We start from the raw sequence: 24,237 nt of genomic DNA, 5'->3' as shown, positions 1-24,237 counted from the left end.
CTCCACCAGGCTGTAAATTCTCGAGAAAATTCTACTTGCTGATGATATTTAAATGAAAAAAAAAGAGACTTTTTAAAGGATTTCACTACAGCCAGTCCCCTCGACACTCTTTCTAGCGTCTGCTCAACAAAACGAATCATATCTTTTAGCCTTAAATATATATTCGTCAACTTGCACCGATCCCACTACACAAACACTCCACCTCCAGTATATAAGGAGCAAAGGAAAATCATGCTCTTACCATCCCCAACTTCTTCCTCCCCTGCGTACTCAGACATACTTTTCCCCAAGCTTCTCTGTCATATCCCAACTTCCATTCCCCTTTTTCAGTGCCAGCCTAACTGAAAGTAATGGCATCAAGCTCTGTCACGTCGGCGGCACGTGGGTTTTACTCATCCTGGACAAAAAAAGAAAACAAGAAATTTGAGGAGGCATTAGCCTACTATGACCAGGACACACCAGACCGTTTTGAGAAGGTAGCGAGGGCTGTTGGTGGTGGGAAAACAGCTGAGGAAGCAAGAAGACTCTATGAGCTACTCGTGCGAGATGTCAAGAAAATAGAAGCTGGTCAAGTCCAAATACCCCTCTACAAGAACGTGGGTTGTAATGGCAGAGGGTATGCTGACCAGAAGAGGTAATATCCTACTTGCTGATATTTCCTCTCCGAAATCATTCCAAGCCTGAAGCCTATCCTCAGTAATCTTCTCCTTTCTACTGGTACATTAGAATAAATGTCCTAAACAAGAAACTTGTGTCCTACAATTCCTGGAGAAATATATTGAGACGATTCTATAACCGGCCCGTTGTTAAAAATCGTTTGATGTGTAGTAAAATGTTCACGAAGTCGGTTAAGCTACGAAGCTTATTCATGCGTGAGAAAATCCAAGACCGCTTGAGGAGAAATGTATTCGCCGACGACTAACTTTTCAATTCAACAATCTATATAACCACGCACTTAAAACTTCAATATCCTTTGAAGTAGATCAAGCAAAGAATCTGAAAATTACCTCAAATCCAAGTTAAAAAGGGAGACGTGGTTTGAAATACTAATACCGGGGGCAGTATGATTAGGAACGAGTACGTTAATGGTCCATGAGTAGCCCTGCCTGTACGGGATATTGCAAATCTTAAGGCAGCATTTATCGTAAATAACGATACAGAATAGACTTTGAAGGTTCACAACTTATCCACGTATCCCTCAAATGCAACCCTTCTTTTTCTAGTGGCTGCCACTTGACTAAAATGGCGGGCACTCTCCTGGGTCCAATGCAGATCTATCTTGTGAGTCTGTGACTGCGTAATTTTCTAACATTTTTCCATTATCCATTCGTATATTCAACTTTCTACGCAACCCACATGATATCCAATCTCAAATGCACATGATCTCATAATCTGGAATCCACGATTATCATCTCTAGCGCTCCCATCTTACCCTTAATTTAAAAACAGTAAAATAAGAACACAGTAGAATCGAATAGTCAGGATCAGTTCAATAGAAAAAAAAAAGAAACTAGTATATTAAGGATCCCACGTTGGAAAGATGTTCAGGTATTGCAATCTTTATAAGTTACATGGATTACTACTCTCATTACCGATTGGTTTCGAGATGGAACCTTGTATTTATCTAATATGGTATTAGAGCTGTTGAAGCCCACAGAGGTATTCGGTTAAAAAAAATTTGGGTTCTAACTCAATATCTTTATAAAATACATGGGATTCCTCTTGTTTCCAATTAGTTTGAGATGAAACTCATTTTTATCTAATAGACGCCCTCACCAAGCTCCTTGCCAGGTGAGAACACCTAACAAACGGGGCATTTGTTCAACAAAATCAGAAAAAAGGAAAAAGAAAAGAAAAAAGAATCGCCTAATATCAGCCTTCAATTAGACCGCGCAGAGTACCAACTCAACAGTAGAGCAGATATAAAATGTATAATGCGATAGACAAAAGAACATGAAGGAATCAGAGATGGGCGATTCATCTATTAGATGAAGTGTTACTGAATACTGACCTTTGCAACGCTGTGGTAACAGTAGGAATTACAAGATAGAGATAGCTGATTCGATTTCATAATGAGTTGAACATTCGATCTGAATTAAGAACCGCGCGAACAAAGAATTGGAACGATGTTCCCGGAGAGAGCAATCACATAAGTTTCCGGTTAAGGGAGATATTGAAATTTGAGTCCGCCTTTTGAGAAATAAATAACGCGGGAATGTCCGTAAAATGGGATCTGGGTACGGACTCCGCAACGATCCAAATAATCTGATTATTGTTTTTTTTTTTTTAAATATATATTATTAACCGTTGGACATAAATTTAAAAATAAAAAAACTAAATTAACAAAAATATTTTTTAATTTGCAATTTATCTTTAAAATACCTTTAATCTAAAAATATATATAAAAAAATTCACCTGTTAACGCTTCATTTCACAAATGACTTTCAATAATACTCTTTTAACTATTGGTGGTAAAAAAATATTTTATTTTTTGTTATAAAGATAAATGGTAAAAAAATTTATTCTTTTATTATTAGTGTTAATGCTACTTTTAAATTTTCATATGTTTAAATAAACATAGTACCAATAGTAAAAGAACATACTTCAATTACTTCATACTTCAGTTACTTCTAACATATTCTATCAATCCCATTGAATTGAAAAAGAAAGAAAAAGTAATCATATGTAGGTTGTTAAATATGTAACCAATTAATAAAGGGTGCAAATAAAATTCAGAAAAAATAGATTAAAAGCAAGGGTGCATTCAATTCGCTTGGTTACATTGAGAAACTTCAAACCAATGTAATTTCTTTCATTCAGCTTTGATTGGTTCTAAAGTTCATTTCAACAAGTAGTCGGCCCAAATCTTGTCACTTTCAGATATTCAAAGCCATTTGATTCGGAGTGACAAGTTTACAAACCCAACTGCAGCGTTTCTCCAGCTAAAATCATCAGAATTCATGCTTCATAGTCCCTATAAATCGAGTTCTCAAAGGTAAATTCTATGATGCTACCCCTTACTAAAAACACCAGCCGTATTTTCAAAGGTAAAAAAGATGAATGAGGCTACCGAGCAATAATGCATTTTCTCCCATGTTGAATAGATGAGGCAAGATGAGATGGGATTACGAGTCTGAAAAGCAAATGTCACAGCCAGCCATCGATTATCCGCATGAATGATTATTTTCTATGTACAAACTAAGATCAATGTTTCAGAAAAATTGAAGTAGAGAAAAGGGTCAAAGATGGATCATAAAGTCATTACAGATTGTTGTGTCGTTGAATATGCACAAGTGAACAAGCGGGTTTCTCGAAGTCGAACTCGTGCTAAATCACATTGAAAGCACAGACATTCAAGAGGAACATTATATCAATATTCCTTGCCACATGATACATGTTGACGGCCTTAAAAGTGACATCAACCTACCTAGAAAAGGAAACTAGCACATGTCATTTCATTATTTAATATTGAAGTCTAGAGTGTCCAACCTCAAGGAGCCAAATATCCATTGCTGAGTCTTCTACTCCCACATAATTGGCATACTTATCATTCAGTAGATGAACTGATTGGGCTATCTGCAAAGATTTACTCTTTTCGATCCGAGTCACTGCCCCCAAGCACAGGCCCTAAACATAAACAACATGATCCACATGAGCAACTCGAATCACATGAAGAGTAGCAAATAAAGGAATTGAACGATACACCAATTGAAGAACAGAGGAAAATCTGTTACTGTTTCCCAATGATCCAAAATATAGGAAAAGAGACGAGAGAGCAATCATTCAAGAACCAACGGCCAAGACAGAACAGATGACTAAGAAGATCCTGAGGCAGCAACAATAAGTTTTTGTCAAGTGTTCCACAGTTTGTTCTCTCTTTATTCCAGAAAAGGGGCCTATCTTGCTGCCTCATCGTTTTCAATTATTTAATAAAAAGAGAGAAAAAAAAGCATTAACAAGCAAGATTTGTGTTCATGACCATAAACCTTAGCGATACAAATTAAATTTTCTGGATCCAACAGAGAAATTGCGCGGCTTCTCCAAACCTCAACTATAGAATCAACATAAGTGGTAAGTGTTTTTCAAAGAGCGGCACACTAAAACACAGTACTCTCTTCTAGGACTTCTGCAAAGCGTGCAGATAAAAAAAAACGATGGCTTTTTTGGGAGCACTCAGATACAAAAATGCAAATAACTTTTTGATAAATGGAAAATATAGGTTTACAACTAATAAGATAATGAGAAGTTTAAGAAATTAGAACTTTTATAAAAGAATCTGGTGAAAAACGAACGTTTTAAGAACACTTCCGAATCTCTTCCTAAAAAATTAGAAATTAAAAAAAAAAAAAAAAAAAGGTTCTTCAAGCACAGAGACGGGGCCTCAAGTGTGCTTCATAGGAGCACCTCACCTTTGTCTTTTCTGAAAAGCGCACCTAGGAGAGCTTTTTTGCGCTTTTCAAATCACTGATAGTGGTAAGCTATGGCTTCATAAAAAATTGAATATAAAATCGAAATCTGAGAGTTCTAGACTTCTAGTATTAGCAACTCAAAACAAGGACAAATTCCAAACATGTGTCTGTCAATCTATCAAGTTCAGACTACAAACTTTCAAGACTTCCAAGAAAATAAAGAAAAAGAAAAAAAAAACGGCATAAGGGGGAGAAAAACAGTATGCATTCACCACGTGAAAGCACCAAAGAAGAGAAGAAGAAGAGGAGGAGGATATGAATAATCGATGCCCCTTAAGAGTGATCCTCACTTCCATATTCATCTTCCACATTCCTTGACCACTCCAAGAAGATCAATGATCCAACTACACCCAAGGTATATTCAAGTCACCATCTTAAACTTCGAACGTAATATACCTTTCTAATATTCTGAAGAACTACTTTTCACTACAGATGACTGACTTGAATAAATATTCCACAAATGCAGAAATCTGCTCCGATATTATCACATTTAGCATGTGGCTTTGTTTCAATGATATTGCCCTATGCTATGTTCCCCTACCATAAGAAGCCTGCAGAAACCGAAGACGAAAATAATGTGGCTAACAAGCATGGACGGTGCTCATTTTCACCAAGCATCTAAACAATAAAGGGAACAAGTATTTAATATGGCCCATAGGTTGTGGCTTTGTATATTTCATTATATCGATGAAACTTTCTGCTTATTTCAAAAGTAAAAGGATTGCAAGACAAATTAATATCTGAGAAAACAATGCACATAATTGGAAGCACGTTATAGAGTTAAAACAGTACCTACAAGAAAAAGAAGCATAAAGATCCCAGAAAAAAGGTCGAAATATAAACCGCAAAGCTTACTGAATATTTCAAGAAACATGCAAATAAGTATCGTCAATTTAGATATTCAGACATCTTTCGTTAGAAGCTAGATGCAATTAAAAGAAGAAAAAAAAACTTCACTCTAAACACCATGTATAAGTATGGTATGCCGCATTTGATAAACAATGGATGCAAGAAAGACAATTTGGGACTGCAAATAATGGAAGCTCCAACACAAAAAAGAAAAACTATTTTAGTTTCTACATCGATAGAGGAAGATGAGATTTTTCAACTAAAACTACATGCAATACGTGGAAAAATATAAACAAGAGAAGATAACAAAGCCATAAAGGTTTTACCCAAGATTGAGAATGCTATTAAGTGGGTCAAGAAGCTGCGGCTGCTGTTGATGCTGGTGCTGCGGCTGGTGCTCTTGTTGCTGCAGTTGTAAACTAGCACCAGCAGCTATTGCTGCTGCGCTTGAAGAAGCCCCCTTTGCCTCAGCAAACCTCCACATATACCACGACCCAACCGATCGATACGGCCTCCACTTCTCGCATAAGTGATCCATCTGCGATGGTCGAGGCAACTCTTCAAGATTGTAGAGAAGTTGAACACCTTTGCGAACATTAAGATCATTGATAGGAAGCACGTCTGGTCTGTGCAGCGAGAAAATCATGAACATATGAACAGACCAAGACCCAATTCCATTGACCATTGTAAGCATCGTGAAAAGCGATTTATCATCCATATTTACAATTGCGGGGTCTGAAAGAATCCCATTTTGATACTTCCTCGCAAGATCATGAAGGTAACTAGACTTACGACCCGAAATTCCAATTTGCCTGAGCTGTTGAGGGCTCAAGGCAAGTACAGTTTCAGGAAGAACGCCAGCCTCGCCGCCACAGAGAGCGATGAAACGAGTGTAGATTGAGGTGCCAGCTTTGTAAGCCAGCTGCTGATAAAGGATACTTCTAGTAAGGGCAAGGAATGGGGTTTGAAAACTGTCGAAGGTAGGACGTTGATGAAGGTCGATCAAAGGTGCAAGGAGCGGATCGGCATTCCGGAGATGCCGAAGCGCGACTTCCACCTCGCCTTCACAGGAAAGTGATCGGGCAAGCATTACAGGGGCAGACGCGAATGCGGCGCGTTGTTGGGCCGTCTTGCTCTTGTTAGATTTGCTGGTGGCTATAGGTTTCGGCCCATCCGGAATGGCAACAACCTGAGAAGAATTTGGATCCGATTCATCAGGCGAGAGCTTCCGGATCTTCCGCGGACGCAAGGGCATTTTGGATGGCGGAGAAGAGGTTTGCGATGGCGCATTCATCACCTCGCTTAATGCCACAGTAGCTTGGGCGATAGTGGTTGTGGAGTTGGAGGATTCATGAAACGTGTTCTGAGCCTGCGATTGCGCTTGAGATTGGCTTTGGGTCTGAGTCTGAACCTGCACTTGCGTGTGCTCTCCCATATGTAAAGGATTCAATCTGCGCTATCTCCTTTCACCCAGACAAGTCAGTTGAAAGAAAACACTGTACAAAACCAAGATCAGCGGCGGTGGAGAATCGGAAGAAGGGCAAAACTCGATGCCCCAAGTGAAAGAACAAGAAGTGGATTATTGAGGCTAACAGAAAGAAATTGAAAAGTAAATGTGAAATTGAACAGATTAGGGATTTTAAATTAGGTTAAAGAATAGACAAGTGGATTGTGAATGGTATAACCAGCGACTGAGGAGAATGAATTCCCGGTGACGTTCTTCTTTCAGTCTCTTCCTCTTCTCTATCTCTGCCTCTGGCCGCTCGCTCCTCAGTTCTCTAACCCAACTGGCTTTCGATTTCCCCTCCAGACTGGGAAATCAACTCTCCGCTTCTTCACGCTCCTCTGTTGGCGTGTGACGTACAGTCGGCCCATGGGCTCAGGCTTCTTGGGCTGGCCTGTATTTAAAGAAGAAGAAGCCTGGATCGCGTTATTGGGCCCCAATCGAGTAAATGGGACCATTGTTGGCACGTGACGTACAGTCGGCCCATGGGCTCAGGCTTCTTGGGCTGGCCTGTATTTAAAGAAGAAGAAGCCTGGATCGCGTTATTGGGCCCCAATCGAGTAAATGGGACCTTTGTTGGCGCGTGACGTACAGTCGGCCCATGGGCTCAGGTTTCTTGGGCTGGCCCGTATTTAAAGAAGAAGATGGCTGGATCACGTTATTGGGCCCCAATCGAGTCAATGAGACCTTTGTTGGCGCGTAACGTACAGTCGGCCCATGGGCTCGGGTTTCTTGGGCTGTCCCGTAGTTAAAGACGAAGAAGCCTGGATCGCGTTATTGGGCCCCCAGTCGAGTCAATGGAACACTTACCGAGAAAACTGCGGGACGTCCCACCATGGCTGGAAGTATATAAATTTAGCCGACAACGAGAGACTGATCTCTCCCGCCCTCTCTCATCTCTGTTCTGTCGTTCATTTTCCTGTACCAACGAGAAATAACGTGCGTTTCTTTCATTGGCAATTAACAGATTGGCGTGCGTTTCTTTTTTTGCCAATCAGGCAAACAGATTGGCATTTGATTACGGAACCTATTTTTATTCCAATCTCTTGTTCTTATTGGTAATCGGAAAGTGACGTAATAGATCGTTGTTGATTTCGGAACAGAGCGGGAAGAGATGAGTTTCAGGGACGAGAATGAGGAAGGGAGGGATCTCAGGAAGCCCTTCCTGCACACCGGAAGTTGGTATCGTATGGGATCGAGGCAATCGAGTATGATGGGCTCATCGCAGGCCATTCGTGATAGCTCTGTTTCAGTTCTTGCCTGCGTATTGATAGTCGCCCTTGGTCCAATCCAGTTTGGTTTTACCGTAATCATCATTTCTCGATCTTCTATATTTTATTTTATCGTGCCAAAAAAAATATATATATATATATATATATATAGGAGAGAATTTTCTGGTTGAGAATTGATTGAGTTAATCTGATTATTCTGGTGTTTGATTTGATCTGTTGCCAAGACTGCGTTTCTGATCTCTCAGCTACTGGTTTAATATAATTTTGCATCACTTGGTGTAGTGTGGATATTCATCTCCCACCCAATCTTCGATAATGAAGGATCTACGGCTCACAGTTCCGGAGGTGAGGATTCATAATGCATTCCTTTCTTTTTCCAACACCATTCGAACATCATCACATTGGCTTTTTGATATCTGATTTTTTGTTCAGTACTCTATATTCGGTTCTCTATCCAATGTTGGCGCTATGGTTGGCGCCATATCCAGTGGTCAGATAGCCGAATACATTGGTCGAAAAGGAGTAAGTTTCCTTCATGAATCATTTTCCATTTAGCTCACTATATCTTGTTTTAGTTTCTATTGGTTTCCATGATTCATTTGTCTTGCTTTATTTCAGTCTTTGATGATTGCAGCCATTCCAAATATTATAGGTTGGCTTGCTATATCATTTGCAAAAGTAAGTTGGATGATCATCCTAATGTATTACTTATAAATGGATTTAGAGTAAATGGCAATACAATAATCTCAATTCTCACTCTTCCTACTAACTTAATGCTTTGTAGGATTCTTCTTTCCTCTACATGGGGAGGTTGTTGGAAGGTTTTGGTGTGGGAATAATCTCATATACGGTTAGACATTGAGTATCTACTTTGTTAAAATTTTACCTCTTACAGAATCTTGAGATAACATTTTTGTATGATTGTAGGTACCCGTTTATATTGCTGAGATAGCTCCTCAAAACTTGAGAGGGGGCCTTGGTTCAGTTAACCAGGTTGGTTAGAACTATTGATTTCTTTTGATTTCACCATTATTTTCTGTTGTCATCATGCTTTTCCAAGTTAATACTGTGGTTTCTTGTTGCTAGCTCTCTGTCACCATTGGAATAATGCTCGCTTATGTTCTTGGACTTTTCGTGCCGTGGCGACTGCTTGCAGTTCTGGGTAATTCTCTTGAGAGACATGCTTCTATTGGTAAATGGGATAAATGTGTACCTAAGATGTAAGATCCCACATCGGTTATAGAGGGAAACGAAACATTTCTTATAAGGGTGTGGAAACCTCTCTCTAATAGACCCATTTTAGAATCATGATGCTGACGACGATATGTAACGAACTAAAGCAAACAATATCAAACAATATCTACAAGCAGTGAGCTTAAGCTCTTGCATAACAATTCCAGGCCTTCCTTGGCAACTGATTATGAAATGCATTCTAAAGTTTATTGGCTTAGTTATGATAAAGATTCCTTTCTAAGAATTCTTGTGTTTCACAGGAATTTTGCCTTGTACGATTCTGATACCTGGATTGTTTTTTATCCCAGAATCTCCTCGGTGGCTGGTGAGTTTCTCAAATCGATTTCGTTGTGATTTTTTTAGGCTTACATCACCCTGTTTATGCGTTTTTTTATCAAACCGAGTCCAGGCGAAAATGGGTATGACGGAAGAATTTGAAACATCCTTGCAAGTTCTTCGTGGATTTGATGCTGATATCTCTATTGAAGTGAATGAAATCAAGGTAAATCAGCATAATTTGCGAGTTAGTTATTAATTATTGTCCTCATTCCTCAAAAACTCTTTGCAAGACAGACATGAATAGTTTGTCCAATCCTCTCATCTCTCTTTGATGATGCATACGGTGCAGAGGTCCGTAGCATCCACAGGCAAAAGAACAACAATCCGGTTTGCAGACCTCAAGCGGAGAAGATACTGGCTTCCTTTGATGGTATAGCTACTCTACCATTGACTGCAAGTTTTCTTTCAGTTTTCCAACTTGACAGTCTAATTGATCTTTGCTATCATCCAAATTGCAGATTGGTATTGGGTTACTAATGTTGCAGCAGCTTACTGGAATTAATGCAGTTTTGTTCTATTCAAGTACCATATTTGCAGCTGCTGGTAAGGAAGAAATTCGTTTAGTACTCCGTGGTCGTTGTCGTAGTCGTTTATTTAAGCAGTGTGGAAGAGATCATTTGTTCTTTAATCTGTTTGTTGCTGCTTTAAACCCAAAACCTGAATCACATTAATTTCTAACACTTCATTGATATGTAGTATTCAATTGATATTTGTATTAAACAGGCGTTAAATCAAGTAATGCTGCCACATGTGGGATCGGAGCAGTCCAGGTTCAGCTATAAGGATTGCCTGATACAAATTATTATATCCATGCATTGTTGCCAATTTGGCATTGACATGGAATTTCATGCCTTTTTAGGTTATTGCCACTGCAATGACGACATGGTTGGTTGACAGAGCAGGCCGTCGAATTCTTCTTATCGTAAGTTTTTTTTTTTTTTTTTCCTCTCTTATCGTAGTTCTCAAGTTATTATTTGTGAAGTCCTACGTCGGTTGAATGAATATTCCTTATAAGAGTGTGGAAACCTCTTCCTAACACATGTTTACCTTTAGGGGAAACCTGGAAGGGAAAAACTAAATAAGACAATATCCATTATGAATGGTAAATGGAAATTAATTTTTTTTTTTTTCCTTTTTTGTTCAGGTGTCCACGGCTGGAATGACGTTTAGCCTTTTAGTTGTTTCCGTAGTCTTCTTTTTGAAGGTAAGAGTTCTTGAGGGGTTGTATTTTATAATTTTAAGATTGTTGATTACCTTCTCTAACACGTCTTCCCTCGGATATAAAATCAGGATCATACCCCCGAGACGTCCAATTTATATGGTATTCTGAGCATTCTATCAGTTGTTGGAGTTGTGGTATGTTTATTTCTAAGCAGCACTAAATACAAATTGATTTCTAAAGTAATTTTCCCATAGAAAAGTTCATCTGCCTATTTCTTTTCTTCAGGCCTTGGTGGCTTTCTTCTCTCTGGGTCTTGGGGCTATTCCATGGGTTATAATGTCTGAGGTATCTTCACTTCCATCCATGTAAAATTGCAAGTAATGTAGGCTTATATGCTGCCTGCTTCTTTCTTTCGACCCGCATGAAGTTTGATGATCATAGTGAGTAGAGTGCAAATCGAACTGTTGCTTGTGTCCTAGTCTAAGAAAGAACAACTTTTACCTGTATTTGGTTGCGAACATTCTGATTTGCATAGCTGGTCGGAATTATGCTTCTAGTTGTCTAAGGGAAAAAAAAACTGCTGCAGATTCTTCCCATTAATATCAAGGGTCTCGCTGGAAGCATAGCAACGCTAGCTAACTGGTTCATTGCTTGGTTGGTCACAATGACTGCAAACTTGCTCTTGGAATGGAGCAATGGAGGTTTTCTCCCTCTCTCTATGTCTCTCTCAATATTTGAATCGCATTATACATCCAAATTTCATGTCGTTGCTGCTGCGCTATTGGTTGCAGGAACGTTCGCCATCTACATGTTGGTGAGTGCTTTCACATTGACATTCATTATACTCTGGGTCCCCGAAACCAAAGGAAGAACACTGGAAGAAATTCAGTTCTCCTTCAGATAAGAGGGTTGTTTTTTCTGTTTCTCTTGGTACCCGCCTGTTGGAAAGAAAGCCTATTTATGCAGCTCTAACTTTTATGTATTTTCCCCTCTATATATAAAAATGGCAGTTGCCTTAATATCATCTTCATCGAGGTTTATAATTATTTATATAAAGCTAATCACGACTCATCGTAGAGGATCGAAAGATAGAATTGAAGGTGGACTAAAAATTGCGTAAAGAAAAAATTGAATTCAACTAATGTGTTCCATTCGTGACTGCTTCTTCTTTTTGCCACAAGTGCAACGTGTGTACACTTTTAATGGCATTATATCACGTATTACCTTTAATGGCATTATATCACATATTACTTGTACGACCAATTAGCTTTTGTGTGTGGAAATGAACGTCCCTACAACCAGAATAACAATGCTAATACAAATAATAGCTGATTGTTACCCAAGTCCAACGGATGCCAGAATAATTTATTCAAAATAAGTTAAGGGTCAAATGCGATATTGTCCATAGCACCTAAATGGCTTCCTTCAAGAGTTTCTCAGTCAGAGCCTTGGGAAGGCCCATCACACTATCTGTCGTCCCGACCTGCAGAGATCCAAAGCCCGTAAGGTATCTACAAGAAATCAAGAACGATAGGCATATTTGTGGATTGTCCCAACCGATTTGTTGGCCATATGTAAAACTCTATCTCCTCAGTTAAAAAGAGTCTTAATCTTCAGGATTTATAGACCGAGGAAACTTGCGTGCAACACACGTTTACCCATGTGATGAAAAAAAACTTATGTTGAAAAAACAAAATTTAAAAACTAAAATTCATGTTTAAAAAGTAAAATGGAAAAGGAAAGGAAAAGGAAAGGAAGAAGGGAAGCTAACCACTTTTTTCACATAGGGTAAAATCAAAGGATGCTCGATAATCAGCCCTCCGGCAACATTGAGCACATTCCCCTCCTCGACCTGAAATGTATAGAAAAAAGGAAAAACAAGATGACAAAAGATACAACATTTCCCTTTCCTAAAGAAAACACAACCAACAACCAGTGAAAGTGAAATCTCTACCAGCATGTCGATGACTTCATCAGGTATTTCGTGGAAGAAGATCTGTAAGAGCCACTCGTCAATATCGGATAGCATAAGAAAACAAAAAAACATGTGATATTGTAAAACAGAACCAAAATCCTCTAGAAGGTAACAGTCTCCATAACGCGAGTGTCTTTTCATTAAAATACTATCATCAATAAAAGAACATGTATATCTATACCTCTACACGATCCCATTCTCCTTTCCTAAATCCTGTTTTAAGATTTGTAACAAATACAGATCCAAGTGTCGCTGCATGCCCTCCTGAATAATCTGCAAAATAATTTTTAATCGAACCAAAACATTCAAGAAATAGTAAAAACATAGAAATGCAGTACTATTAGTATTATGTGAACAAACCTTTCATAAATTGTCGTGCTTCCTCCTTGCCGGCTGGTTTTTCTCTGATGACACCTTCATAGATCACCACCTCCACATCAATTACCAATAGAAGTAAGAAAGTATGTCTAAGAGGAACTTTGCAAACAGAACAAGAAAGGGTCGTAATGGCACAAGTTATCACGATAAGACCATTTCTGTTTTGGGGATACAATATGCAACGGGTCTAAGAATACATATATAACAAGAGAACTGTTCCATAAACTTCTATCTCAAGGTTAATGAGTACAACAGGGGCACAATATGTGGCGGGAGGTCTTTCACATGGGATTGGCCATATATTTAATCTGGTTATTGGTTAAGGGAACAGACTGAGGAAAGACCATTAAGCATCAACTTGCCATTATCGGCTGCATGATTGAAGAAAGAAAGAAAGAATGTTAGATATGAAAATCATACTAATCAACTTTTTATTATTATCTTTAAAAAAAAGTTTTAGAGATGCAAATAATAAAAACTTTAGAAATGTCTACAGTTCTGATGTCAATTTTGAAAATACGAAGACAATTCAACATGACAATTTAGAAGGCAACAAAACTCTTATTATCTTTACTGAGTCAAGTAGATAAAGGCGTGCAATGGACATCGCACAAAAAAATTATCTATATGGATCAAGTTGAAAATTAAGAAAACATATAAAAAATATATAAAAACAGACGGATGTCAAAGGACTTGATTTAATAAAAAATTATCTATATGGCTGTGTGTCCGTAAAATCATTGATGGAGAGTGTTCCTAAGATGGCTTCTGCCTGACAATAAATATCCATCATCTAAGAAATAAGCCAAAGCCACCTACTACCACAACCAAACCCCGTACTAAAATTGTGAAAGATAGTGGAAGAACCTTTGACATGAAACAGTCAAGTCAGCTAAGACTTCAAAGAGCAACGAAAAATTGCACACTGGAAAAGATTAACTCCAAGCCACCATGCATCATATTGTTTAACAGAGAGAATAACGACTAACACTAACATAGGAAAACATACTGTGTCAGCAGCAATCAAAATTGTGGAATCTGCTTCCTCTTCATGTGTATGATTCTTTTGTAAGTTGGATATGATGGCGTCAGCCTGAGATGAAACTCATACCTAATTAATACAAGATGCGTGCACAAAATAATCACATGCCAAACTATGCAAATCACTGTATCCAGTCTAGGATGGTTTTAGAAATATTGTGTAGCTAATAGAAGCTTCTAAATCCTAGCCTGTCATGATAGCATGGAACCAAAGACAATCACAAATCCAAGATTATCTTTTGGCGACAGTGCTCATACAGCACAAGCAATTTACAAAAGGGAACCAATAACATACGCATTAATATTTCAATTGCAGAATATGGTGGAGCACAAATGAATCACAAGATGATACCTAACCTTTGCCTCTGCAAGAGCCACAACCAACTCTTCCGGCTTTTCTTTGCGTATGGCTTTCTCATCAATATCTGCAGACTTCATTTTGAGAGAGAGAGAGAAAAGGTAAACATTCTGAGAAGAGAGAGTTGTCAGGTCATGTAAGTATATGTATGTAGACAATACCATAATGGTGAATTCATAACCCATCTCAGATAATATTTTCCTACGCGCCACTGAAGATGATCCCAAAATTATCTGCCAAACAGCACATTCGTTAAGAGCGTTTTTTTTTAAGTTGATATGATTCTCAAAGTTGTTTAAGACTGTAATGCTAAGGTTATATTTAAAAATGGAGTAAAATTTTAATCAACATATGGACATTTTTATTGACCAAAAAATTAGACATCGCGGAAAAACATTTTTTTCTCCAAAATCCGATGGAGACCTCAATGAAATGTGGAAAAGATCATCAATAAGTAGTGGAAATTAACAATCATATGAATATAAGTACTATCGACGATTAAGTGCTAAATAATTGTTATTACTACGAACAGTTCTTAAAAACTTTTAGGAACTCTGTGATATTTATAAAAATATCCGCAACATTTCCAATCCGATAGATCGGCACTGACAATTGACATTCACAATACTCAAATAAAAACTTCCTTCAGTCTGGATTATGCAATTGCAACATTCTTTTGTCTTCAACAATTGTAATCGGTATCTAGATAAATACTAAGCAAACGACTATCTGCATTTTCTACTAAACGCATTGGTCGACCACTGCAAGCCTCAGTAGTGTTCCACAGTTTTTCATAGTGGAAGTCATTGCAAATTTCAAAATCAAAACAAAACAAAACAAGAAAACTCAGCTCAAAATGGAGCACTAGAAAATAATCAAATATCTACAAGCAACAAACGTAATTTCTTCTGAAAGGTAAGTAAATATCTGCTATATATCAGTGTCCGCAATCGACATATCGATTCCATTAAAGAGACTCGAAGAATCTTGTCAAATGGACAGCCGTAAAAACGAACAAACCATTTGAAAAAGAGTTCCTTGACCTTAACGCGCAACCGTGCTAGCAGAAAATAGTGAAAAACAGTCCGTACCTTAAACGAAGATGAATTAGCTTCCATGACTCCCCGCTTCGCCAATCAGTTGAAAGTTGAAACTCACAACCAACGAATAGCGTAATCCCTCCACTACCTTCTATCGGCGGGACGAGACTTTATATTCCACTCTTTCGGGTCTCTAAACTTGAACCAATTCGTTTGGGCTTTTATTAGATGGGCTTCAATACAAAATGGGCTTTTCCCAATCCCGGCCCAAATTCAATTTCACGTGCTTTAAAATACTTTAAATTTTAAATTATACAAATAGGTTCAATTAAACTAACGATTTTTTAAACTCAAAATAACAATAATAGATTACATTGGTTTTTGGATAATTAAAGATTAACTTTAAAATATCTATTTTCCAGCGAACTTAATAAATAATTTACAATAATAACTCATATTAATAGAGTATTTATTCATTATATAACAAATTGGGACTACAGATATAAAACTAGGAATTACAATAAAGATGGGTGACGAAAACTAGCTACATTTAGCCTTCATATTTCAATGCAAGCGTAGGCTCCTCATCCTGCATTAATCACAAGAAATTCTTGTCATATATATATATATATTCGAATATATTAGAATATAAATAAATTTTATTGTCGTCCTTAATTACCGTTATTCGTCGTCAACAAAGCGAAATCCTCGGCCTGCGGGTCCGGGTTTTCTGTAATTAGGGAAAGGAACTTGGCCGGTCTCGATCCTGTTGACATCTTCAACGAGCCTGTCGTAGTGGCGTTTCACTTCCTCCGCCGTCTTCGAGCCGACGGCTTTGGCGAGGATGTGCCACCGCCCCGGCGTGTTTTTGTCGTAGATGGCTAAAGCATTCTCGAACGCTTTGTTCTGCTGCGCCGTCCAATTCGAACCAGACCCCATCGCCATATCTATTAATTTCAGATCAGTGCTTGGTTTTTATTTTTTATCACAGATTTGGCGGCCAGTTCTGACGTATAAATACTACAAAAACACAGACCCAATGTGGGCCAATGGTTCCAAGTGGGTTCGACCTTGCTTACCTTTCACCTGTTGCTTTCCACCGGAAACACGGTCAGATACTCAGATTCTTTAGAAAAAAAAAATTATAATAATAATAAATTAATTTTTAATATTAACTTATAGAGAAAATATTAAAAGTTTATGACCATTGTTATAATTTTATGTCCTGCAAATGTGGGAACCGCCAGTTGTCCATTACGGAGCAGTCAAATTTGGTATGAACTTGTGGCTCCGTGCCTTCTGCTTGCTGTATTCTGGACTTCTGGTTTAATTAAGCAACACAATTTAGCCGTTGGGTTTATCGGCTCCGTACACTGTACAGTCAGACTCCACGCACCGTGACTCTGCCTCGTTTTCCACGCTGCTCCACGTTGGCCTGACTCCTCTCCGCGCCATTTGGTCCAACACCATCTTCAAATTTTAGTTTAAATCATTAAAAAAATTAATATGAAATATTTTCATAAACTCATTCATTTTAATAAAATAAAGTTTTTAAACAAAAATAAATTTAACTAATATCCTTCTCTAATTCATAGAGATGAGAGGTTTCCACACCTTTATCAAAAAATGTTACATTATTGTTGACACATCGCCCAGTGTCTAGCTCTGATACCATTTGTAACTGTTTAAGCCTACCGCTAACTGATATTGTTATCTTTAAATTCTGATACCATTTGTAAAAAATGTTTTGTTATATTCTCTAACTGATGTGGAATTTCACATTATACATCATGGTAACATATTAAACATATTTAAAAATTTTAAATCGTCGTCTTATTCAACAACCAAATAAATATCGGAGTTGCTTTTTTGTGGCTGAGTGGGCATATTGTGTCAAATGAAGATGAGATGAGAATAACAAAAGAAAAGGAGTCAATGTTGTGGCATTTGCGTCATAGAAAAAACACAGGGAACATATGCCATTTTGGATGGATATTAATTAGGAAGATAATGTTATCCTAATCTATGCAATTTGCTATCTAAGTGGGTGGGTATATGCGTGAATACACCATTTTCAGGAGTATTTTGGTTCCTTCCACGGGGAAAACAAATCTTATTTATTTTCTTAGATGACCCAAAAGATTTTAAAGCCATTAAATTAGTGCAAGTTTAATTATTCCATTCCTTCCCAACATGTTTTATCGTCCAAAAAGGTGAGTCTTAAATTTTTTATGTCCACTTGAGGAAATTCCAAATATATAATTAATATTTGGTGACATAACAAATTGTTTAAATATTCCATTGATATTATATGGTGTGTATCTTATCCGACATAATGTATTGCAATCAAATATAAATATAAGATAGAGAATTTTAAATTTTAAATTTTAAATTACACTACTTATATTGGTAGTTCTGATATAGTGTATTGTGGGGTTTGTATTTATAGTCCAAATATAATAATTGAGAACCATCCCAATGAGATGCAATTTAAATCATGTAAGTGGTATTATCTTAATTTTTTCAACTTTTCAATGTTATTTTATTCGCATGGACCCATTTTAAACGATGAGAGAATTCCTCATTTAGACTGGGAATGAAAGAGTGGAGAACATTTTTTCACGGTCATATATACATAGGGTCAAGAACAAGATTATATTCCCTGTCTTTGTCTTCACTCAATTTATTAATTTCACACCCAATTGAATATGATTATATTTTTAAAAGAATCTATAATATTTAAATTTTGAACAACATAGAATCTTTTAATTATTACCTACTCTATTATAATATTAAATTTTAAATTTTTGATAATTAAGTTGGTATAATGTTATATATAAATATATGTGTTTTAATTTATTAAGATTTTTTTTTTTTTTTTTTAATGAATGAATGAATCCCTTGTGCTTCAACAAAATTCCTTGTTCAGAATCCTCATCGCCAACGTCCAATCTTGAGACAAGAATCTATATCTCTGCTCATCGCCTTTTTTCCGTCACTTTCAATACCGATTTCCGGTGCAAGTTGGGACTGCCAATGGCGGGGCCGCCGCCTGTGTCTGTGCTTGATTCCGATGCGGCCGAATAATCGCGAACTTTTTGGCCGACAGATTCAGTTTCAGATCATATCCACCTTTGTTCTGACGCCGTTAGTTACTCTAATCTTCCTTCTTCTTTTCATTTTGTTTCGCCGCTCAGGTTCAATGGCTTCGCTGTGCGGGATTTGACTGCAATTTGACGAAGAGCCGTCACCCGTCGTTTCATATATGAATGTGAAATGCGAATCTTTATCGTTTATCGCAAACCAAACGTGATTCTGATTCAACTTGTCTAATTATGACAAATTTTGAAGCTTTAATATTTTTAGCAATAAATTTGTTTTTTTTAATTATGTAGAATAAATCAATAAAATTATGGCCAATGAATTTACTTTTGAAAAAAATTCGATACCCACTAACTAGTTATTTGACTAAACATTTGTTTTACTTGTGACAAAATAGTCAAGAAGGAATAATATAAGGTGAAATTGGAAGTTTAATTTGTTAAATATTACATTTGTATCATATAGCCTCTTAATTTGCAAATAAAAAATAAAAGTCCTCCAAACCTTAATTCTATATTAAAATTTTCAATTTCATATTTAACAATAGATAAAAATAAGTAAATAAAACTAAAACAAATATTTAATCAAACAACAAATAAAAAAAAAAAAGGAAGAGCTTATTCCGTACTCGCATCATCATTGAGAGGATAAATTGGGCCGGGCTTCAATTTACATCAAGCCCAACAATTATGGTAACAAATGTCCCCGCACAGGCCCAGAGTGGTAATTTAAATAATTATTAAATAAATGTGGAACTAACATTAATTACAGATATTAATAAAAACAAAATATAAAATTTGAGAATATTTATATAATTGAGTCCACATGAATTATAAAATTAAAAAATGTAAAAAAAAAAAATCAAGCAATTTTCTCTTCGAAGGTAGACTATGGAATATGGATTGAGATATTCCCCTTTTCTTTTATTTTTTTTATAATAATTATATTATTTCTATTATCTTTGAATATTATTATTATTTGCTTTTTCTTTTTGATAAAAACGTTGGGCTCCGTTTCAACAAAGATATAACGTCCAACCCCGAATGGGCCAAACGACGAAGTTGCTTTGTAGCAACCTGTTGAGGAGAAAAAAGTAAATTTAGATGCTTTTTGAATACAATAATTCAACGTTGACGTCCACGTCGATGTCTTTGTGGATAAAAATAAAAATTAGGTATTGCTCACATGTCACTTAGACTATGCATGGAATCGAATGATCAAGTCAATTGTGCTTTTTATTTTTTAGTTTGATTGAGTGCGACAATCGTGGACCATTTGAATTCTATGCCTACTTGTTTAATATATTTCATTAATTTAAATATCAAATTTGTATATTAATTTATACGTTAAGTTTTCATTTCAATTATTTTTAAAAAGATTATTAGGAAATTTTTCATTTCAATTACCTTTAAATTATATATTATTTCATTTAAGCTTCAAAATAAAACAAACAAAATTAGTATGAAATTTTTTATTTTAATTTTTTATATCATCGTAGTATTAAAAACCAGCGGCCAACATGTGTTATTGTAAGAGTAGGCCACGTTGGACACACATGATGATCGAGACAATTACAACAAGACAATACGTTACACGTAGGAATGTCGACTCGCTTGACTCCAAGTTGTAGGTGGTAGGGCAATTGACTGAGCATGAACTAATCGAGTCATTTCAATTTTCACACCACCAACCAAAAAAAAAAAAACATTTTAATCTTAAAATTTAGAAAATAGTGTCGATTTGATTAAAAAGACATTTTAACCTTCATCATTAATGTCCCTCCAATTATAGGAATTTTTTATTATAAAAAGTTTGTTAGTCAACTAACATTAATGTCTTCGATGTAATTAATTGGATAAACCCTACCAATAATTTAAACAGTTATTCTTCAGAAAAAAAGAAAACATTTAATACACGTTATAATTATAATTTTAAATTCACTCTTAAATATTATTAATTTAATCTATTTAATCCTTAAATCAATTTAATTATTTGTGGAGATTTAGATCAATGATTGAGCCATATCATTATAGTATATGTGAAAGAGATTATGATTAATATGGTAAACGTAATTAAAGATTATGTATAATCCAGGGAGCTATTTTGATATAAAATTAAAATAACAGCTGTTTTCTCCCTCGTCTATTATACAAAAACAAAAAGAATAATGAAGAATTGTCGGTTCTTGAAGAGTTTGCGTATTAATTTGATATTTCCATGAATAATTTCTGACGCAACAAAAGTAAATTACAGTTGGTAAATGCTAGGAAGATGATCCAATGGTGTCCAAAGTCTGTTTGGATTCTTCCTTCGCGGAGTTTCTTTCCGTCCACTTCTGGAAAAGGGGAAATCAAATAAAGTTTAAAGATGAGGTTTGAATTGTCACAATTTAGTGCCACTTATTTTAGTTTGAATTAGTTATGGAATATATGATATTCGTAATTTTTCAGAATATATTAGTTAGGAAATATATCTTAGATACAGTTGAATTTGAATAGTAGTATAGTTTAGTTAGTTTATATTTTCTTGGTAGATATTATTTAGTATCTTGTATCCTATTTAAAGGTCGTGAATATCAATGAAGATTAGAACATTAGATCCCAATTCTTTTCCTCATTTAAATCTGTATTCTTTCGTTGCACACTTTTGAATGGTAGATATTGCGTCATAAATTGATTGGAGCTTCTTCAATTGTTTAACAATGGCGTTCTGGCCATCTTTATTAGAGTTACTGTGTGCTCAGTCTGTTGCGAAGAGATAATGAATCCTTTTCCTTTATGACTCTGAAAAATCTTTACCAGAAAGTTTCTGGGGGCGAAGATCACATAATCAGCTGAAATCAACTACCTGTTCTTTAATCTCAAAGCTATATTGGTAATCGGAGCCTGTGCTTCCTCTTTCTCTCTCTCTCTCCGTCTGTGTGCGTGTGTTTATTGGGCAAGATTTACGAGTAGAGTTGTGAATCTGAATAGAATACACCTTGCGGAAGTGAAGTATATTATTGTTGCATTATTATCTGTAGGTGACTCTGGGATGGCATTTATGGCGGTTCAGAATAAGAGGTAGAATCATCGCTCGTGATTAGCGGTGAGATTTAATTGAGCGTTAAATTGGCGAACTCTGTTGATTTGAGGTTTTACTGGAAGTTGCTCAACTTTGATCTCTTGTGGTGGTTGTGGCTCGTTGAAGACGATGGAGTTGCAAATGTAACTTCAAAATCCACGGTCAGTTTTGTTTGTTTCCACATTATCAGGCGGCGATGGAAGTTCAAGCTCACCGGCGGTATCTGCTAGTTGTAGCTTTGTTGTTGTTATTAATTCAGTGCGGTTTAGGTCAGGGGGAATCGTTGAATTCCAGTATGGAGTGGACGGCGTTACTCGATCTTCGATCAACGTTAGGGCTAAGAGGCAAAGATTGGCCAATAAAAGCCAATCCCTGTTCCGCTTGGATTGGAATTAAGTGCAAAGCCGGTCGAGTTGTTGGGATCACTGTGTCAGGTCTGCGGCGAACTCAGAGTGGGCAGCTCAGCCCTCGTTTCGCCGTCGATGCGCTCGCTAATTTTACCTCCTTGGTTTCGTTCAATGCGTCTGGTTTTTTGCTTCCTGGCTCCATTCCGGACTGGTTTGGTCAGTCGCTCGTTGCGCTCCAAGTGCTTGATCTGCGCTCTTCTTCGATCGTTGGCCCAATACCTACCTCTATTGGCGATTTAAGTAAGCTCACTGATCTTTATTTATCTGGTAATAGTCTTACTGGTTCTATGCCTTCGGCAATAGGACAGTTATCTCAGCTATCTGTTCTTGATCTCTCGAGAAATCTTCTCACTGGCTCAATACCTCCCATTCTTTCATCTCTTCACAATCTTATACGCCTTGAACTTGCCTCGAATTTTTTAAGTGGACCTATCCCACCCAGTTTCGGCACTCTTACTAAACTGCAATTGTTGGATCTTTCGGACAATAGTTTAACGTCCTCTGTACCAAGTGAATTAGGTAACCTTTCAGAACTACTGCTGCTTGATCTCGGCAAGAATTCACTGACGGGTGCACTACCTGTGAATTTGAGGGGGCTAAGGAATTTGAAAAAGATGTATATTGGAGACAATGGCTTGGAGGGCCCTTTGCCAGATGATTTGTTTCGAAGCCTTTCTCAGTTGGAAATTTTGGTTTTGAGAGGTAATAAACTTGATGGTCGTCTACATCATGGCTTGCTATCTCACCCCAAATTGAGGTTTTTTGACGCATCAAACAACAACTTTACGGGTAGCTTGCCAAGTTTTGTTCCAAACAGTATGGCTGTGTTCAACTTTTCAAATAATTTTCTGTATGGTCATCTAAATCTACCGCTGGAATTGCATGGATCAATCGATTTATCTGGGAATTATTTCCAGGGTGTTGTACTCAACAAGAGTCATAATGCTATCCTCAGTGGAAACTGCCTGGATATGGAGCCATATCAAAGAGATTTCGAGGCTTGTAGCCTCTTCTACTCTGAGAGAACCTTAACTTTTGAAGGTTTTGGAAAGGGAAATTCAGACAAACTAGACCTTCGTCATGATGAAAACAATCGCTTGAAGTTCATAATGGTGGGACTATTTGGTGGATTGGGCTTTGTTGTTATGTTTGTGATTATCCTCGTAGTGCTCTTGAAATTTTCTGGTGAAGGTAAAGTGAATAAAAGAGGAAAAGCAAATGTAGGCCCTGTCCCAGATGGACACGGCCCTTCACTTCCAAAGGATCCAGTCTACTTTGCTGGTCTGGGAGATTCATTTACTTATGAGCAGATGCTCCACAGCACTGGGAATTTCAGCAAAGACAATCTTATAAAACAGGGTCACTCTGGAGATCTCTACAAGGGGTTCCTGGAGGGTGGCCTTCCTGTAGTGATTAAAAAGGTAAATATGCAGTATTTGAAGAATGAAAGGTACTCTGTGGAACTAGACTTTTTCAGCAAAGTGTCGCATATGAGGTTTGTTCCATTCTTGGGGCACTGCTTTGAGCGCGAGGATGAGAAGCTTTTGGTGTACAAGTGTATGCCAAATGGGGACTTGGGTAATTGCTTGCAGAGTGTTTCCAGTTCAGAAGATGACAATGTGCAGTCCCTGGATTGGATTACCAGATTGAAAATAGCAATGGGAGCTGCCGAGGCCCTGTCTTACCTGCATCATGAGTGTAGCCCTCCTCTCGTCCACAGGTATCATAATATTCTTTTTGGTATCATAATATTCAAATTTTAGGTGGAAGATTCAATTAGACATTTTGGCCAATTATCTCAAGAGCAGCCACCTTTAAAAATAGTACAGAAGATTCACTTTTAACATGACAGAAGCACCATATATGTGATCACACATCGGTTAAAGGGGGGATGTGAAACATTTCTTATAAGGGTGTGAAAACCTTTCTCTAGTATATGCGTTTTAAAATCTTTAAGAGGAAGCTCGAAAGGGAAAGTCCAAAGTTTAAAGAGAACAATATTTGCTAGTAGTAAACTTGGGCATGATCTCAGTTTGTACAAAAAAAAAAAAAAAAAAAAAAAAAAAAAAAAAAAAAAAAAAAAAA

At 37.0% G+C, this 24,237-nt stretch overlaps 5 protein-coding genes across 7 annotated transcripts in view; 3 read left to right on the top strand and 2 right to left on the bottom strand.

Moving 5' to 3' along the window:
• The first annotated feature begins 350 nt into the window (after positions 1-350).
• Positions 351-922, top strand: LOC111442950 (protein RADIALIS-like 3). Its single transcript, XM_023080515.1, has 2 exons — positions 351-634; positions 829-922. Exons 1-2 carry the CDS (start codon positions 351-353, stop codon positions 920-922), a joined length of 378 nt encoding a protein of 125 aa, XP_022936283.1.
• Positions 923-3,071: 2,149 nt separating this feature from the next.
• LOC111443071 (probable DNA-3-methyladenine glycosylase 2) lies at positions 3,072-7,152 on the bottom strand. The gene is made up of 2 exons (XM_023080688.1): positions 5,645-7,152; positions 3,072-3,627 (listed from the first exon to the last, which is right to left on the bottom strand). The coding sequence occupies exons 1-2, from the start codon at positions 6,751-6,753 to the stop codon at positions 3,606-3,608; spliced, it is 1,131 nt and encodes a 376-aa protein (XP_022936456.1). The 5' UTR covers positions 6,754-7,152; the 3' UTR covers positions 3,072-3,605.
• A 543-nt stretch (positions 7,153-7,695) lies between these two features.
• Positions 7,696-11,816, top strand: LOC111443070 (sugar transporter ERD6-like 6). The gene is made up of 18 exons (XM_023080687.1): positions 7,696-8,128; positions 8,337-8,399; positions 8,487-8,576; positions 8,673-8,732; positions 8,839-8,904; positions 8,982-9,047; positions 9,141-9,216; positions 9,548-9,612; positions 9,697-9,789; positions 9,916-9,996; positions 10,085-10,169; positions 10,350-10,396; positions 10,486-10,548; positions 10,771-10,830; positions 10,917-10,982; positions 11,074-11,133; positions 11,375-11,489; positions 11,580-11,816. Exons 1-18 carry the CDS (start codon positions 7,937-7,939, stop codon positions 11,690-11,692), a joined length of 1,461 nt encoding a protein of 486 aa, XP_022936455.1. The 5' UTR covers positions 7,696-7,936; the 3' UTR covers positions 11,693-11,816.
• An 84-nt stretch (positions 11,817-11,900) lies between these two features.
• On the bottom strand, positions 11,901-15,734 carry LOC111443072 (maf-like protein DDB_G0281937). Of its 3 annotated transcripts, XM_023080691.1 has the most exons (10): positions 15,632-15,734; positions 14,702-14,773; positions 14,540-14,614; positions 14,151-14,234; positions 13,124-13,193; positions 12,945-13,036; positions 12,743-12,784; positions 12,560-12,640; positions 12,200-12,271; positions 11,901-12,080 (listed from the first exon to the last, which is right to left on the bottom strand). In XM_023080691.1, the coding sequence occupies exons 1-9, from the start codon at positions 15,656-15,658 to the stop codon at positions 12,200-12,202; spliced, it is 615 nt and encodes a 204-aa protein (XP_022936459.1). In that variant the 5' UTR covers positions 15,659-15,734; the 3' UTR covers positions 11,901-12,080. The 3 variants fall into 3 exon arrangements, with proteins under 3 accessions (XP_022936459.1, XP_022936460.1, XP_022936457.1); XM_023080692.1 differs by having other exon boundaries at positions 11,901-12,299; XM_023080689.1 differs by having other exon boundaries at positions 11,901-12,271.
• A 5,624-nt stretch (positions 15,735-21,358) lies between these two features.
• The window catches only part of LOC111443067 (probable LRR receptor-like serine/threonine-protein kinase At2g16250), a 5,020-nt gene continuing 2,141 nt past the window's right edge, over positions 21,359-24,237 (top strand). The window contains exon 1 of the mRNA XM_023080685.1: positions 21,359-23,872. Coding sequence (XP_022936453.1) covers positions 21,942-23,872 — 1,931 coding nt within the window. The 5' untranslated portion in view covers positions 21,359-21,941. The remainder of the gene's footprint in view (positions 23,873-24,237) is intronic.

This window comes from Cucurbita moschata, unplaced genomic scaffold, assembly GCF_002738365.1.
Source record: "Cucurbita moschata cultivar Rifu unplaced genomic scaffold, Cmos_1.0 Cmo_Scf00005, whole genome shotgun sequence".
Classification (NCBI taxonomy): domain Eukaryota; kingdom Viridiplantae; phylum Streptophyta; class Magnoliopsida; order Cucurbitales; family Cucurbitaceae; genus Cucurbita; species Cucurbita moschata.
This window is presented reverse-complemented; position numbering and strand designations above follow the sequence as displayed.

Excerpts from the sequence above, each read along its gene's own strand:
- LOC111443072 (XM_023080689.1), bottom strand. The coding sequence starts at position 15,658 with ATGGAAGCTAATTCATCTTCGTTTAAG. Across the intron at positions 14,774-15,631 it reads CTAATTCATCTTCGTTTAAG|ATAATTTTGGGATCATCTTC; the intron begins GTACGGACTGTT and ends GCTGTTTGGCAG. Across the intron at positions 13,037-13,123 it reads AGCACGACAATTTATGAAAG|ATTATTCAGGAGGGCATGCA; the intron begins GTTTGTTCACAT and ends ATTATTTTGCAG.
- LOC111443071 (XM_023080688.1), bottom strand. The coding sequence starts at position 6,753 with ATGGGAGAGCACACGCAAGTGCAGGTTCAGACTCAGACCCAAAGCCAA. Across the intron at positions 3,628-5,644 it reads AATAGCATTCTCAATCTTGG|GGCCTGTGCTTGGGGGCAGT; the intron begins GTAAAACCTTTA and ends GTTTATGTTTAG.
- LOC111443070 (XM_023080687.1), top strand. The coding sequence starts at position 7,937 with ATGAGTTTCAGGGACGAGAATGAGGAAGGGAGGGATCTCAGGAAGCCC. Across the intron at positions 8,129-8,336 it reads CAATCCAGTTTGGTTTTACC|TGTGGATATTCATCTCCCAC; the intron begins GTAATCATCATT and ends CACTTGGTGTAG. Across the intron at positions 10,831-10,916 it reads CCGTAGTCTTCTTTTTGAAG|GATCATACCCCCGAGACGTC; the intron begins GTAAGAGTTCTT and ends ATATAAAATCAG.
- LOC111442950 (XM_023080515.1), top strand. The coding sequence starts at position 351 with ATGGCATCAAGCTCTGTCACGTCGGCGGCACGTGGGTTTTACTCATCC. Across the intron at positions 635-828 it reads GGGTATGCTGACCAGAAGAG|TAAAATGTTCACGAAGTCGG; the intron begins GTAATATCCTAC and ends TTTGATGTGTAG.